Raw genomic sequence first — 14,676 nt, forward strand, 5'->3', positions numbered from 1 at the left:
AAAAGTAAGAAACTGAACCATAATAATTATTTGCATATGCAATTATTGAGTTCTTAGGAAATCCCCCAAAGACAAAATCAGTATATGAGAGTTTAACAAGATTGCAGGATACAAAATTATATTTAATATGGAAAAATGAATTTTATTTCTAATTACCAAACATGAAAGGTTATAAATGAAATAAGCATATAATTTACAATTGACTTAGAAATGTCAAGAGCTTAGAAATAAATCTTTAAAAAAATATGCTAAGTTTCTATAAGGAAAAGTATAACACCTTACTGAGAGAAAAAAGATAATTAGATAAATCATGCTACTGAATTACAAGATCTCTATAATGTAAAAGATGTCAATTCTTTCCAAGTTATTTTCAAGATCACTGCAACCCCAAACAAATTCTAACATACACTTTTCTACATATACATGCCTAACTTGGAAAGCTGAATCTAAAATATATGTGGAAATACAAAAGGCAAAAGAAGAACCAAGTCACTCTTATAGGGAAAAAGAGAATAAAATGTGAGAAGATTGATTTACCAGACATCAGGTCCTATGATAAAGCTATGGCAATTAAGATAGAGTGAGATTGAGATTCAATGCAATGCCAATTAAAATCCCAACTTACTTTTCAGAAGTAGAAAAACAACAACCAAATTTATCTGGAAGGGCAAGGTGCCCTGAATAGCTAAAAATATCTTGAAAAAGAAAAATGAAGAGGGAGGCCTCACACTACCCAATTTTAAAGCATATTACGAAGTGGTCAAAACAGCATGATATTAACATAAAAATAGATATGCTGAGCAATGGAATTGAATGGAGTGTTCAGAAATAGGCCCTTTCATCTATGGACAGTTGATCTTTGATATGACAGTCAAGCCGATCCACCTGGGACAGAGTAGCCTCTTCAATAAGTGGTGCTTGGAGAACTGGATATCCATATGCAAAAGAATCAAAGAGGATCCATATCTCATACTTACACAAAAATTAACTCGAAATGGATCAAAGACTTAACATTAGAGCTAAAGCCATAAAACTTTTGGAAAAAAATGTAGGGAAATCTCTTATAAAAGCTGTTACTAGGAGGTGGTTTCCTAGAGTTTACACCCAAAGCACAAGCATTGAAAAAAGAAATAGATAAATGGGAACTCCTCAAAGTTAAACACTTTTGTGCATTAAAGAACTTGTCAAGAAAATAAAAAGGCAGCCTATACAGTGGGAGACAAAATTTGGAAACCACATATCAGGTAAAATTTTAGTATCCAGAATATATAAAGAAATTCTTCAACTCAACAACAAAAAGACAAAACCCAATTGAAAAAAAAACGGGCAAAAGACATGATCAGACATTTCTCAGAAGCAGAAATACAGATGGCTATAAGGCACATGAAAAGATGCTCAATTTCATTGGCTATTAGGTAAATACAAATCAAAACCACGAGATAATCATCTGTCACCCACTAGAATGGCATGATCATAAAAACAGAAAACAAGTACTGGAGAGGATGTGGAGAAAGAGGTACATTTATCCACTCTTTGAGGGAATGCAAAATAGTATAATCACTCTGGAAAGCATTTTGGCTATTCCTCAGAACCACAGAATTGCCATATGATCCATTAATCCCATTACTAGGTATATATTCAGAGGACATGAGGGCAAAGAACACAAACAGACATTTGCACACCAATGTTTATAGCAGCATCATTTACGATTGCCAAGGAATGGAAACAACCCAAATGTCCATCAACAAGCTGTGATATATACATAAGATGGAATATTATGCAGCTGGAAGAATAAAGTCATGAAGCACGTAACAACGTGAATGGGCCTTGAGAACATTATGCTGAGTGAAATTAGCCAGAAACAAAAGGACAAATACTGTATGGTCTCACTAATATGAACTAACAATAAGTGAACTTTGAGAATTGAAGTTAAGAGCACCGATTATCAAGACAGAAATAGGGAGAGATTGGGCAATTGGGGCTGAAGGAATACAAATTGTACAGCAGGACTGATTGTAAAAATTCAGAAATGGAAAATATAATACTACCTGATTGTAGTACAATAATATAAGTACACTGAATGAGCTGAATGTAGTATGACTGAGGGAGAAGGGCTGGGGGCACAAATGAAACCAAAAGAAAAGACAGGATAAAGACTGAGATTGTATAATTTAGGAATGCCTAGAGTGGACAATGATGGTGGTTAAAAGCACAAATAGAAAAACGTTTTTGCAAGAGTGAGGACAAGTGAATGTCAACATTGCAGGGTGCTGAAAATAGACATTATATGGGTGGAAAAGTACAATCAATGCAAAATTGAGTCTATAGTCAACAGTAACATTGTAATATACTACCACTGAATGTGATAAAGGCCTTAGGCCAAAACTAAACGTCAGCAGGCAGGGGGTATGGGAAAGAGGTAAAGATTCTTTGCTGAAGAAAAGGAAATGTCTTCATATAGATTATGGTGGTGAAGGCACGTCTATGCACTTAGGTTATGTTTTATGATGTGTGAATAAAACTGTTTAAAAATGAACAGAGGGCCAGGGAGGCTCTGCAGGCAGAGTTCTCTCCTGCCATGCCGGAGACCTGGGTTCGGTTCCTGGTTCCTGATCACAGGGTCACAGTTGTAAATAACACCACAGGTGACTAGGCATGGGGTTACCATATGATTCTGAAACCCTGTTGCTTTGTATATACGTGGAGGAACTGAATGTGGGGACTCGAATGGATATTTGCACACTGGTGTTTCTGGGGGCAGTGTTCCTAATCCACAATGGATGAAGGTGCCTAATGACTGAGGAAGGGGAGGGGGAGTTATGATGTATACATATAATGGACTAGTGAGAGGAGGCAAGAAGGAATGAAGTTGTGAGGCATGCAACTAGGTGTGTGAACCTTAAGGACTGTATCTTGAATGAAATATAGGAACAAAAAGACAAATATGATCATGCTTCACTGATATGGACTAATAGAAAAAAAATCAGTGAACTGAAGTTGAGACATGGGTTATCAGGGCAGGGCCTATTGTAAAGGGTTCTAGATTCTAAGTTCTTACAGTAGTCACAAATAGCAGTAACTGTTATTTGTAAATTCTGAGATATTGAGCTGATTGTTTATAACCTGGTCATTCCCAGACACTTCAGGTATTTACATGACACCTGAGACTCAGATTTAGAGCTCTGAAACTATAAGAGTCAGCAGTACCTCATAAGGAACTTTTTAAAAACTTGAAAAAGGGATCAGACTTTGAGTAGAGATATAAATGAAGCTGATCTGGATAGGACTAAGGTAAACTAGAATACAGGGTAAAGGATGACATGGTCCATATTTTAAAAATTCAACTTCTGTGTGAGACCAAAGGGAAAGAGGTTTATTTGGGGCAAAATTTGTATTTTGGGTAGTGTGTTTCCTATTTTAACTTGTATGGTCAGTTTAGTGGAATACCATAATTATATGGAAGCTTGAATAGAGTGTGAGATCTTATTGGTTTGCCTAGGTTAGCGTGATGCCCCAATATATCCCAGAGTAATTTGGGCAGTGAATACAGTATTGCATGGTTCCTTTGTGGGACTGGGGAGAAAGGAGGAAATATTCAACTTCCCTATTTGGGGAATTTCTGATGTTCTCACAAGCAGTGAGGATGACCAAATCAATAGATTGAACCCTCGATCTTGGGGTTTGCCCCTAAGAAACTTTTTCCTGCAAAGGATATGCTAAGAATTCTTAAATTTAGGCCTAAGAGTCACCACCAAAGAACCTCTTGTGTTGCTCAGATGTGGCCTCTCTAAGCCAACTTGGCAGGTGAACTCACTACCATTCCCCATACATAGGACATGGAATCAGGGGTATAATCAATCTCCCTGGCAACGTAGGACAGAAAGCCTGGAATAAGCCAGGACCCAGCATCAAGGGATTGAGAAAGGGGGAAGAGAGAAATGAGACAAAATAAAGTTTCAGTGGCTGAGAGATTTCAGAGTTGAGAAGTTATCCTGGAGGATATTCTTTTGCATTATATAGCTATCTTCGTAGTTTATGGTGTATTGAAATGGCTGGAGGGAAGTATCTGAAACTGCTGAGCAGTGTTCCAGTAGCCTTGATTCTTAAAGATGAGTGTATAAGGTATAACATTTACAATATGACTGTGAGATTGTGAAAACCTTGTGCCTGTTGCTCCTTTTATCTAGGGCATGTACAGATGAATAACAAATATGGATAATGAATACATAAGGGAGACAAAGGATAAAATAAATTGGGTAGATGGAAATACTACTAGTCAATGAGAGGGAGGGGTAAGGGGTATGGTTATGTATGAGGTTTTTTCTCCTTTTTATTTCTTTTTCTGAAGTGATACAGATGGTCTAAAAAATGATCATGGTGATGAATACACAATGATGTGACAATCTTGTGAGCCAGTGATTGTGCACCATATATGGAATGTATGTGTGTGAAGATTTATCAATAAAAATATACTTTTTAAAAAAAAGAGTGGATTAGTTTAGGGATAGTAAAACAGACAAATAAAGGGGAGACAAAAAGTCCAGAAACAGACCCACAAATATAAGGATATTTGATAAATGACAGAAATGGCAATGCAAAGTGAGAAAATAATGATCTTTTCTCATAAAAAAAATACCATAAAGAATGTGAAATAGAATATAACTGCAATAAACCAGTTATAAAAATAACTTCTCTTAAGTGGTTAAGATAGACAACCAAATATCAATTTGGGGAAAAAATTTAATAAGCATAACATGAAAGAGGAAATCCAAATTGCTGATAAACATATGAAAAGGTGACTGAACTCATTAAAAATAGGTAATTGCAGTTTAAAACTTTATCTTTTAGTTTATGCATATCTTTTAGTTTAAATGCGTATCATTTATGTGATTTGCAGATTAAGTATGATTTGAAACATCATATTCCAAAATCTACAACTTCTGATCATGTAAAGTATTGGTAAAAATTGAGAATAAATGAAATTCTTATACATTTATTCATTTCCGATAGGAAGAGAAATTGGTACAGCCACTTTGGTAAAAGGTTTGGGCATTGTTTTGGTTTGCTAAAGCTGCCAAAATGCAATATACCAGAAATGGGTTGGCTTTTTAAGGGGGATTAAGTTAAAAATTTACAGTTCTAAGGCCATGAAAATGTCCAAATTAAGGCATTAAGAGGAAGATACCTTCTCAGCAGAAAGGCTGCTGGCATCTGGTCACATGGAAAGTACAACGCAACATATGCTGATCCTTCTCTCCCAGCTTCTGTCCTCTCTAAGATCTCTGTAAAATGTTTCTAGGCATTCTTCTCTAAGTTCTGTGTTTTTTTTTCTGTCTTTTATCCTCTCACAAAAGTCTCCAGTAAAGGATTAAGACTCACCTTGAATTGGTGGATTGAATCCCCAATAAAATAACCTAAGCAAAAGGTCCTACCCACAATAGGTCTGTACCCACAGGGATGGATTAAAAGAACATAGGCTTTTCTGGGGTACATAACAGATTCAAATCAGCAAAGGCATTATCTAGTAAAGTTGAAGATATGCAATACCTTACAATTCCAAGAGCAATTCCATTCCCCAGATGGGAAAAGCACACACATTTGTAAACCAAAATATTTAGAGAAGCATAGTTTCAGTTTTGGATTATTATGAACCCAAATGTCCATCAACAAAAGAATGGGTAAGTTCATTTGCATATATTCTTATAATGGAATACTCTATAGCATTGAAAACGAGTGAATTACATCTATATGCAACAATACGGATGAATTTTCTATTAAGTCAAAAAGAAGACACAAAAAACATTCAGTATGATTCTATTTGTATAAATTTCAAAACCCAGCACAATTAACCTAGATTGTTTATACATGAATAGATAAGTGGTAAAACTATAAAGCAAAAGAAGGAAATAAGTAACTAACTTCAGATTGTGACTACATTTCAGGGAGAGAGCATGGACTTCTTGATTACTTGATATATTTTATTTCTTGACCTGGAAAAACTGTTGCACAGTTGTTACTTATAATTACTCATTAATATGTTAATTTATGTATATGCATTTCTCTGTGTGTATATATCACAATAGAAAGCTTAATATTGAAATGAATTCAGATTTGATGAAAGACATAAATCTGAAGATTCAGAAAGCACCTAAATTTCAAACATAAAAAGAAAAAATCTACGGCTAGACAAATTCTAATAAAACTGAAGATCTCCAAAGATAAAAGTGAATACCTTAAAACAGCCCAAGGAACAGTTCTAAACCCACAGTTCTAAAGACCTAAATTAGAAGGAATATCTGAGATGCTAGAGAAAAATGTGAGGGGGAAAAAATGATAAACCTGTCAGCAAGTCTAAACAAATACTGAAATGTACAGAATATTAATAATATCCAATTAAAAAGGGTAATCATAAAATACTTGTAATAGAATGTTTAATTTTAAAATCAGTACAGGGAAACTATATAATAAATGGAAAACTTAAACAATCAAAATAAAAAAGAAGCAGGAAAGACCAAGGGGTAAGGAAAGAAACATAGCGTAGAGAAAGAGGGTAGAAAGCACAAAATAAGATGGCAAAGATAAATCCAAATAGATTTGCACTTAGTATGGTAGAGTAGTTACCCTGAAGAGTCCTCCCACTACAAAACACTGGATCCTAGAGAAAACAAACTTTTTCAATCACTGCTGTAATTGTACTAAATAAAGGAAATCTCCGAGGCCTTCCCACCCTCTACCATAACACCGGAAATAAGAAAAAAAAAAAAAAGAGCTGTAACAAAAGCAGGAAAGGAACAGGAAGCATCAGGTTGGAAGCAAACTTGAAAGTTGGGAGTTGTCCTGAGGCAAATGCTGACAGTTGGCTGTAACTGACCTCAAGAGCCAAAACAATTATGATAGTAGCAAGGTATGGGATCTACTGAAACCAAGACAACAACATTCAGTCTGGACCCCTGACACAGGATAGAGTGATGCCAAGGCACTGGTAGACCTAACTCAAAAGAGAAGCAAATGAAAATCGTATCTGAAGGAAAGCATCCACAATTTGGTCCTTTGTCTTCCCACAGATCAATATTTGCCACACACTCAAGGAAACAAGCCACATTAGTACACAACAATAACCACAAATTTACCTTAAAATATTTAAATTATCAGAAATTGAATAAACTGTATTTCTGAGTTAAAAAAACTGAAATGCACTTAGAAGGAAATGTAATGAATAAAGAGGAAGATTAGAAAAATAATCAAATGGAACATATAGAAATTAAAACCATCATTAACTTTTAAAATAGGTAAGACATTGAAAAATGAATTAGTAAACAGAAACACACAGCTGGTGATATTATCCAAAATGCAGCACAGAGTAACAAGATGAGAAAAAATTATGAGATTAAGAGACATGAGGTGCCTACCCATGTAAAAAAAGAGATGAGGGACAGGGCAAGAAAGTCTATCATTTGTGCAGAGTCCTGGAAGAAGAGAAGCAATATTTGAAGAGTTAAATGGCTGAGAACTTTACAGAATGTACATAAATCGAAAGGAAACCAGAATATGCCTAGAATAAATAACAATCCACACCTTCAAACATTACAGTAAATATGCCAAACACCAAAGAAAAAAAAGAAACAATCTTAAAAGCAGGCAGAGCTTCCCGGGCCAGCTGGGAGCCTCAGAGCGGCGGTTCCCCAAGCCGCAGTGGCCGGCAACCGGAGCCCCTTCCACACACGCAGCTTCCCGGGCCGGCTGGGAGCCTCAGATCGGTGGTTCCCCAAGCTGCGCCGGCCCTCCCACACACGGCTTCCCGGGCCGGCTGGGAGCCTTGGAACAGCAGTTCCCCAAGCGGCAGCGGCCGGCGACCAGAGCCCCTTCCACACACGTGGCTTCCTGGGCCGGCTGGGAGCCTCGGATCAGTGGTTCCCCAAGCTGCGGCAGCCCTCCCACATGCGGCTTCCCAGGCCGGCTGGGAGCCTCGGAACAGCGGTTCCCCAAGCCGTGGCAGCTGGCGACCAGAGCCCCTCCCCCGCCACGCGGCTTCCCGGCCCAACTGGGAGCCTCGGAACAGCACTTCCCCAAGCCGCGGTGGCTGGCGACCACAGCCCCTCCCACACACGCGGCTTACCGGGCCGGCTGGGAGCCTCAGATCAGCAGTCCCCCAAGCCGCGGCGGCCGGCGCCCCTCCCCCACAGACGACTTCCCGGAGGGAAAGGAAAGAGTCTCCAACAGTAGTAGAGACTGAGCCCAACCTAACACCAATACTGGCATTAATGAACAACTTCTGACTACTAAAAATAGGCCCTCAGCTCAGGCAAAACTGATCAAGGCGGAAGTCGCCTATTGGGCTAACTGAAAAAGAGGAAAGGGGGTGAAACAGAGCCTTCTGCAGCTGTTTCTTCAGAGGCTTTGTTGCCTCTGGGCTCAGTGCTGGGATTACACAGGTTGCAACTGCCCCGAACGCAGAAACAGGCTGCTTTCAGGGCTCTCTACGACCTGAACCTTCCCCGCGGGAGGGGTGAAACGCAACTCAGGTGGAATCCCTCTCTCAAGGAATGCAGATACCAGGACTTCACAATTTGAAGCCATTAAAACCAGCCTACAACCTTTCCTCTGTCTCCACCACACACCCAGCAGCGAGAGTCTTCCAAAGTTAAAGGAGCCACAACATCTTTTGCTGGTGGGACCCGCAGACAGACAAGCACCACATACTGGGCAGGATAAGAAAAACAGAGCCCAGAGATTTCACAGAAAAATCTTTCAACTGCTGGGTCCCACACTCAGGGAAATCTGATTAAATGCCCAGACGCCAGCAAAAAATAACAAATCACACCAGGAAAATTGAAGATATGGCCCAGTCAAAGGAACAAACCAATAGCTCAAATGAGATACAGGAGCTGAGACAACTAATGCTGAATATACGAACAGAAATGGAAAACCTCTTCAAAAACCAAATCAATAAATTGAGGGAGGACATGAAGAAGACATGGGATCAAAAAAAAGAAGAAATGGAAAGTCTGAAAAAACAAATCACAGAACTTATGGGAATGAAAGACACAGTAGAAGAGATGAAAAAAACAATGGAAACCTACAATGGTAGATTTCAAGAGACAGAGGCTAGAATTAGTGAATTGGGGGATGGAACATCTGAAATCCAAAAAGAAACAGAAACTATAGGGAAAAGAATGGAAAAATTTGAGCAGGGGCTCAGGGAACTGAATGATAATATGAAGCGCACAAATATACGTGTTGTGGGTGTCCCAGAAGGAGAAGAGAAGGGAAAAGGAGGAGAAAAACTAATGGAAGAAATTATCACTGAAAATTTCCCAACTATTATGAAAGACCTAAAATTACAGAAACAAGAAGTGCAGCGCACCCCAAAGAGAATAAATCCAAATAGGCATTCTCCAAGACACTTACTAGTTAGAATGTCAGAGGTCAAAGAGAAAGAGAGGATCTTGAAAGCAGCAAGAGAAAAACAATCCATCACATACAAGGGAAACCCAATAAGACTATGTGTAGATTTCTCAGCAGAAACTATGGAACCTAGAAGACAGTGGGATGATATATTTAAATTACTAAAAGAGAAAAACTGCCAACCAAGACTTCTATATCCAGCAAAATTGTCCCTCAAAAATGAGGGAGAAATTAAAACATTTTCAGACAAAAAGTCACTGAGAGAATTTGTGACCAAGAGACCAGCTCTGCAAGAAATACTAAAGGGAGCACTAGAGTCAGATACGAAAAGACAGAAGAGAGAGGTATGGAGAAGAGTGTAGAAAGAAGGAAAATCAGATATGATATATATAATACAAAAGGCAAAATGGTAGAGGAAAGTATTATCCAAACAGTAATAACACTAAATGTTAATGGACTGAATTCCCCAATCAAAAGACATAGACTGGCAGAATGGATTTAAAAAACAGGATCCTTCTATATGCTGTCTACAGGAAACACATCTTAGACCCAAAGATAAGCATAGGTTGAAAGTGAAAGGTTGGGAAAAGATATTTCATGCAAATAACAACCAGAAAAGAGCAGGAGTAGCTATACTAATATCCAACAAATTAGACTTCAAATGTAAAACAGTTAAAAGAAACAAAGAAGGATACTATCTACTAAAAAAAGGAACAATTCAACAAGAAGACATAACAATCATAAATATTTACGCACCGAATCAGAATGCCCCAAAATACGTGAGGAATACACTGCAATCACTGAAAAGGGAAATAGACACATCTACCATAATAGTTGGAGACTTCAATTCCCCACTCTCATCAATGGACAGAACATCTAGACAGAGGATCAATAAAGAAACAGAGAATTTGAATATTACAATAAATGAGCTAGACTTAACAGACATTTATAGGACATTACACCCCACAACAGCAGGATACACCTTTTTCTCAAGTGCTCATGGATCATTCTCAAAGACAGACCATATGCTGGGTCACAAAGCAAGTCTCAACAAATTTAAAAAGATTGAAATCATACACAACACTTTCTCAGATCATAAAGGAATGAAGTTGGAAATCAATAATAGGCAGAGTGCCAGAAAATTCACAATATGTGGAGGCTCAACAACACACTCTTAAACAAGTGGCTCAAGGAAGAAATTACAAGAGAAGTTAGTAAATATCTCAAGGTGAATGAAAATGAAAACACAACATATCAAAACCTATGGGATGCAGCAAAGGCAGTGCTAAGAGGGAAATTTATTGCCCTAAATGCCTATATCAGAAAAGAAGAAAAGGCAAAAATGCAGGAATTAACTGTCCACTTGGAAGAACTGGAGAAAGAACAGCAAACTAACCCCAAAGCAAGCAAAAGGAAAGAAATAACAAAGATTAGAGCAGAAATAAATGAAATTGAGAACATGAAAACAACAGAGAAAATCAATAAGACCAGAAGTTGGTTCTATGAGAAAATCAATAAGATTGATGGGCCCTTAGCAAGATGGACAAAAAGAAGAGAGAGGACGCAAATAAATAAGATCAGAAATGGAAGAGGAGACATAACCACTGACCTCACAGAAATAAAGGAGGTAATAACAGGATACTATGAACAACTTTTCGCTAATAAATACAACAATGTAGATGAAATGGACAAGTTCCTAGAAAGGCATGAACAACCAACTTTGACTCAAGAAGAAATAGACGACCTCAACAAACCAATCACAAGTAAAGAAATTGAATCAGTCATTCAAAAGCTTCCCAAAAAGCAGGCAAAGATAAGATAACCTAAAAAGTTAAATTCTGAGGTACAGTGAAGTTCAAGGAGAGAACTAAGGCCACAGAGAGTAAGTAGCACAGCTATGATATAACCCAGGCATTCTCACTCCAGAAATTTCACTTTTAACCACTCACTCTCTATTCTGCCTTCTATTTTTAAACTGATCAAGATCATTTACTTTCTTACCTTTCTTAACTGTTTTTTATTAGACATTTAAAAAAATCTACAAAAATAGATATAATTCTTTTATGAGTTTAGCTGCCTTACAAATACTACATGTAGAATATACAAACTATTTAAGAGCCCTTAATTCAGAGCACTAAATATTTGCATGTTGAACAACTTCTGATGTTCCTGCTCCAGGTTATTTTTGATAACTCCAAGCTACTTGTTAAAAATCTTTGGTGGTTAGGGGATTTTCAACTTCCTAGAAGTATAAAATTAAGTTAAAACTTCTGACCTGGAAGAAACTATTTTTAAGCTAGTCTTTATTTACAGTCATATAATTTATTTTTACTGTCTTTAAATTATATCTGCAAAGGTTATAAACTGCACTACAGGACTGACTTCAATTTTTTTGTTTCTCACCCACACCACTACTTTGGTGTGTTTCTAGAAACATCCTCTACTTCTTACAGATTACAAAGTGCCCTTAGTCTTATATCCAGTTTTTAATCTGGCAAGGAAACAAGGAAGGCAGTGGTGACAATGGGAAGGGACACCCATAAATTTAGCAATTACATATATTTGTTGTGGGGATGAGATCTTTATTCTCACTCTGAAATGTAGAGGATGTAGGAACATCTAATCCATTGCTTTCAAACCCTAAAAACTGGCTAGAAGAAAATGGATTTCTTCTTTTATGCAACATTCTTATGGGCCCATCAACTTGCATTTCTGCTATCTATACTTCCCCCTTATCTCCTTGTATGGAGAACTCCTTTTAACACTCTGTTTTCCACAACATATGCAATCCTCACAACTCCCTATCTGGCCATTGTCCCACAATTCATTTATTCAATATTTATTTAATGCTCTCCATGTGCTGGCACTGAAGTAGGTCCTATGTGTACTAAGTATTAATTCAATATACACTGCTCTAATATGTTAAAAAATAAAAATAACTTATTAATGGTACATTAGACTCTAATCAAAGATATCTACATCTTTTAATAGGTTAGTTGGCAATAGGATTTCTTATTCGGCTTGTAATAGAATTTCTTGAGCTATTCCACGTCCAAAGAAAATTTGTTGTTTGTTACAGCACAGCAATGATTCAGCTAGTTTATTATAGGCAGGCAAATACACCTTTCTCCCAATTTATGGATAATATACTAATGCTGACCATGATATTCTTTTTATTGAAAAGCAATATAAAATAGCTTTAGAAATAAGAAGAAGATAATATTTTACATTATTTCTTCTGTTATGAACATTTTTATGCTTTGTGCAGGAATTTACTTACCCTAACTCTTCCTGCTTTATTGGAAACACTGTACATTGGATTACTACATTATCGAATGTCTGATGTTTCATTTAAAAGAATTTAGCAAACTGCCAATTTGAAAGCAATGGTATTTTCCTGACTTTTTAGACATTTCTTTCTTCTGAACATGCCTATTTATGTAAAATTTGGACATAAGATCAGGTTTTCTTCCATTCAGCCAATAGCTCTTTTTGTACCTCTTCTGGTAACTCATAGAAAACTTCAGGATCAATGTCAGAAGGAAAAGCAATTTTCTCCTCTGCAGAATCTTGCTCTCTACTTTCTATAAGTGCTTCATGATGAGAGCGTATAGCATGCTTATGGTTATCTTCTGTAGTGTGGTTTTTGGGGGAAAGTTGCTCACTTTGCAAATCCGGAAATGAATGGAAAACAGACACAGCAGGGTTTGTACTTGAAAAATGGAACCCTTGAGATTCTTTAGGTCCTTGACTCATTCGTTCATCTTTTAATCCACTGTCTAAATAATGTGGATAATCCTTGTGGCTAGACAGATAAGAGGACCTACTGCTATTTAAGCCTGATGTTCCTGGTTCACAGTGAGATACAGAAGATACCTGTTTGCTATTGGAAAAATGGTCTCTAGGATTTGAGGGACTATCTTGCATCTGTTTTGTAGAAAAGAAAGATAATACTCCTTTGGAAGCATGTACTGGACAACTCAAACTTCCTTTCCCTTGAAATTTTTCCCTAGATTTTCCAGAAAGAATTTCTTCTTGAATATCTACTGGAAGCTGCTTAAAGACTTCTTGGTCAATACCCTCTGGAAGTGAACAGAATAAGAATTCATTGATGTCTTTTTCTTTAGAAAAATTTGTAGTCTCTTGTGGAGACTCCCCAGTTCTCGCACTTTCAATTCTTCGACTTGGTAGAAAATCCCAGTTTGTTTCTTTGTCTTTTGAATAATCTTCCATATGAGTATCTTTCATCTTCTAGAATAGAGAATAAACAAAGTAATTTAGATATCTGGTATCTTTTAACTATCCATGCTTCTGAAGTGTGTCTGTAGTAGCTATTATATCAAAGTGTTTCTATCCTATTCAACAACTTCAATCCTTTGTGACCTATTCCAAACAACTACAGATGATTAGGCCACCACAATTAGGCACATTATTGTAGGGTATTGTATGGATCTTTTACTCTGCAAAAGTATCTTTCCACGATGGCATTAAGCAGAAGGAAAGTATGTATCTGGAGATCTAGAAAGGAACATAGCAATCATGTATTCAAACTTTTAGTTGGGTGAATAAAAAAAAATGGTGGCCTAGAAAAAGTGAGTGACTAAGGACGTTCTTAAAAAAGGCATGTATATAGCACAAGCTGGTTTTCTAAAAATTATTATTCTGAAGTTAAACATTTAACAGAAACTAAAAAAAAACACTTTTATAATAAATATTCAACATACAATTTACATGTAAAATTATTTTATATTTGTAAAATAAAAATTAGAAAATATCTTCAATTGTAATTCATATAATTTTTCTACATAAAGTTTTTTACTTAATTTTCCTTTTAGCTCTAAGCTTCATAAAAATCTATGTGCAGCCAATTATACCACAGTAAAACCAACACAACAGTAACTTTCAAAAAACAAAGAGAGAATAAGAGATTAGGGCCTTTTCATTTACTGAGCACCTACTGTGTGCCAAACATGTATCAAGTACTTTCACTTATACATAGTCCTCCAATACCTCTGTAAGCTAGGGACCTTGAGTTTCCACTCTACAAATTTATTTAAAAATAAAAAGGAAATGCCTTTTAAAGTTTCATTTAATAAGCAGAATGAAAAGAATCACAGAAAAAGTAATATGAAGAGGGCACTAATTATTTCTAAAACAATATTCTGCTCTCATGTTAAACTTAAATATAAATGAAAGTATTACAAAAATTATACTTAATTACTAAACAATGAAAGATATAATAAAATTATTTTAAATTAAGAGTTAATTATA

The 14,676-nt window shown here is 36.6% G+C and overlaps 1 protein-coding gene across 7 annotated transcripts in view; it reads right to left on the reverse strand.

The window, feature by feature from the left end:
* The window catches only part of POLI (DNA polymerase iota), an 81,747-nt gene that overhangs the window by 29,335 nt on the left and 37,736 nt on the right, over positions 1 to 14,676 (reverse strand). For 6 of the 7 annotated variants that reach the window (XM_077135428.1, XM_077135427.1, XM_077135432.1 and 3 more), the window contains one exon: positions 12,562 to 13,656. The exons of the other annotated variant lie outside the window; for it this stretch is intronic. In XM_077135428.1, the coding sequence (XP_076991543.1) occupies positions 12,865 to 13,656 (792 nt within the window). In that variant the 3' untranslated portion in view covers positions 12,562 to 12,864. Of the gene's footprint in view, positions 1 to 12,561; positions 13,657 to 14,676 lie in introns of those variants that run through there. 7 annotated transcript variants of the gene reach the window in all.

Source organism: Tamandua tetradactyla, chromosome 18 (assembly GCF_023851605.1).
Source record: "Tamandua tetradactyla isolate mTamTet1 chromosome 18, mTamTet1.pri, whole genome shotgun sequence".
Lineage (NCBI taxonomy): Eukaryota > Metazoa > Chordata > Mammalia > Pilosa > Myrmecophagidae > Tamandua > Tamandua tetradactyla.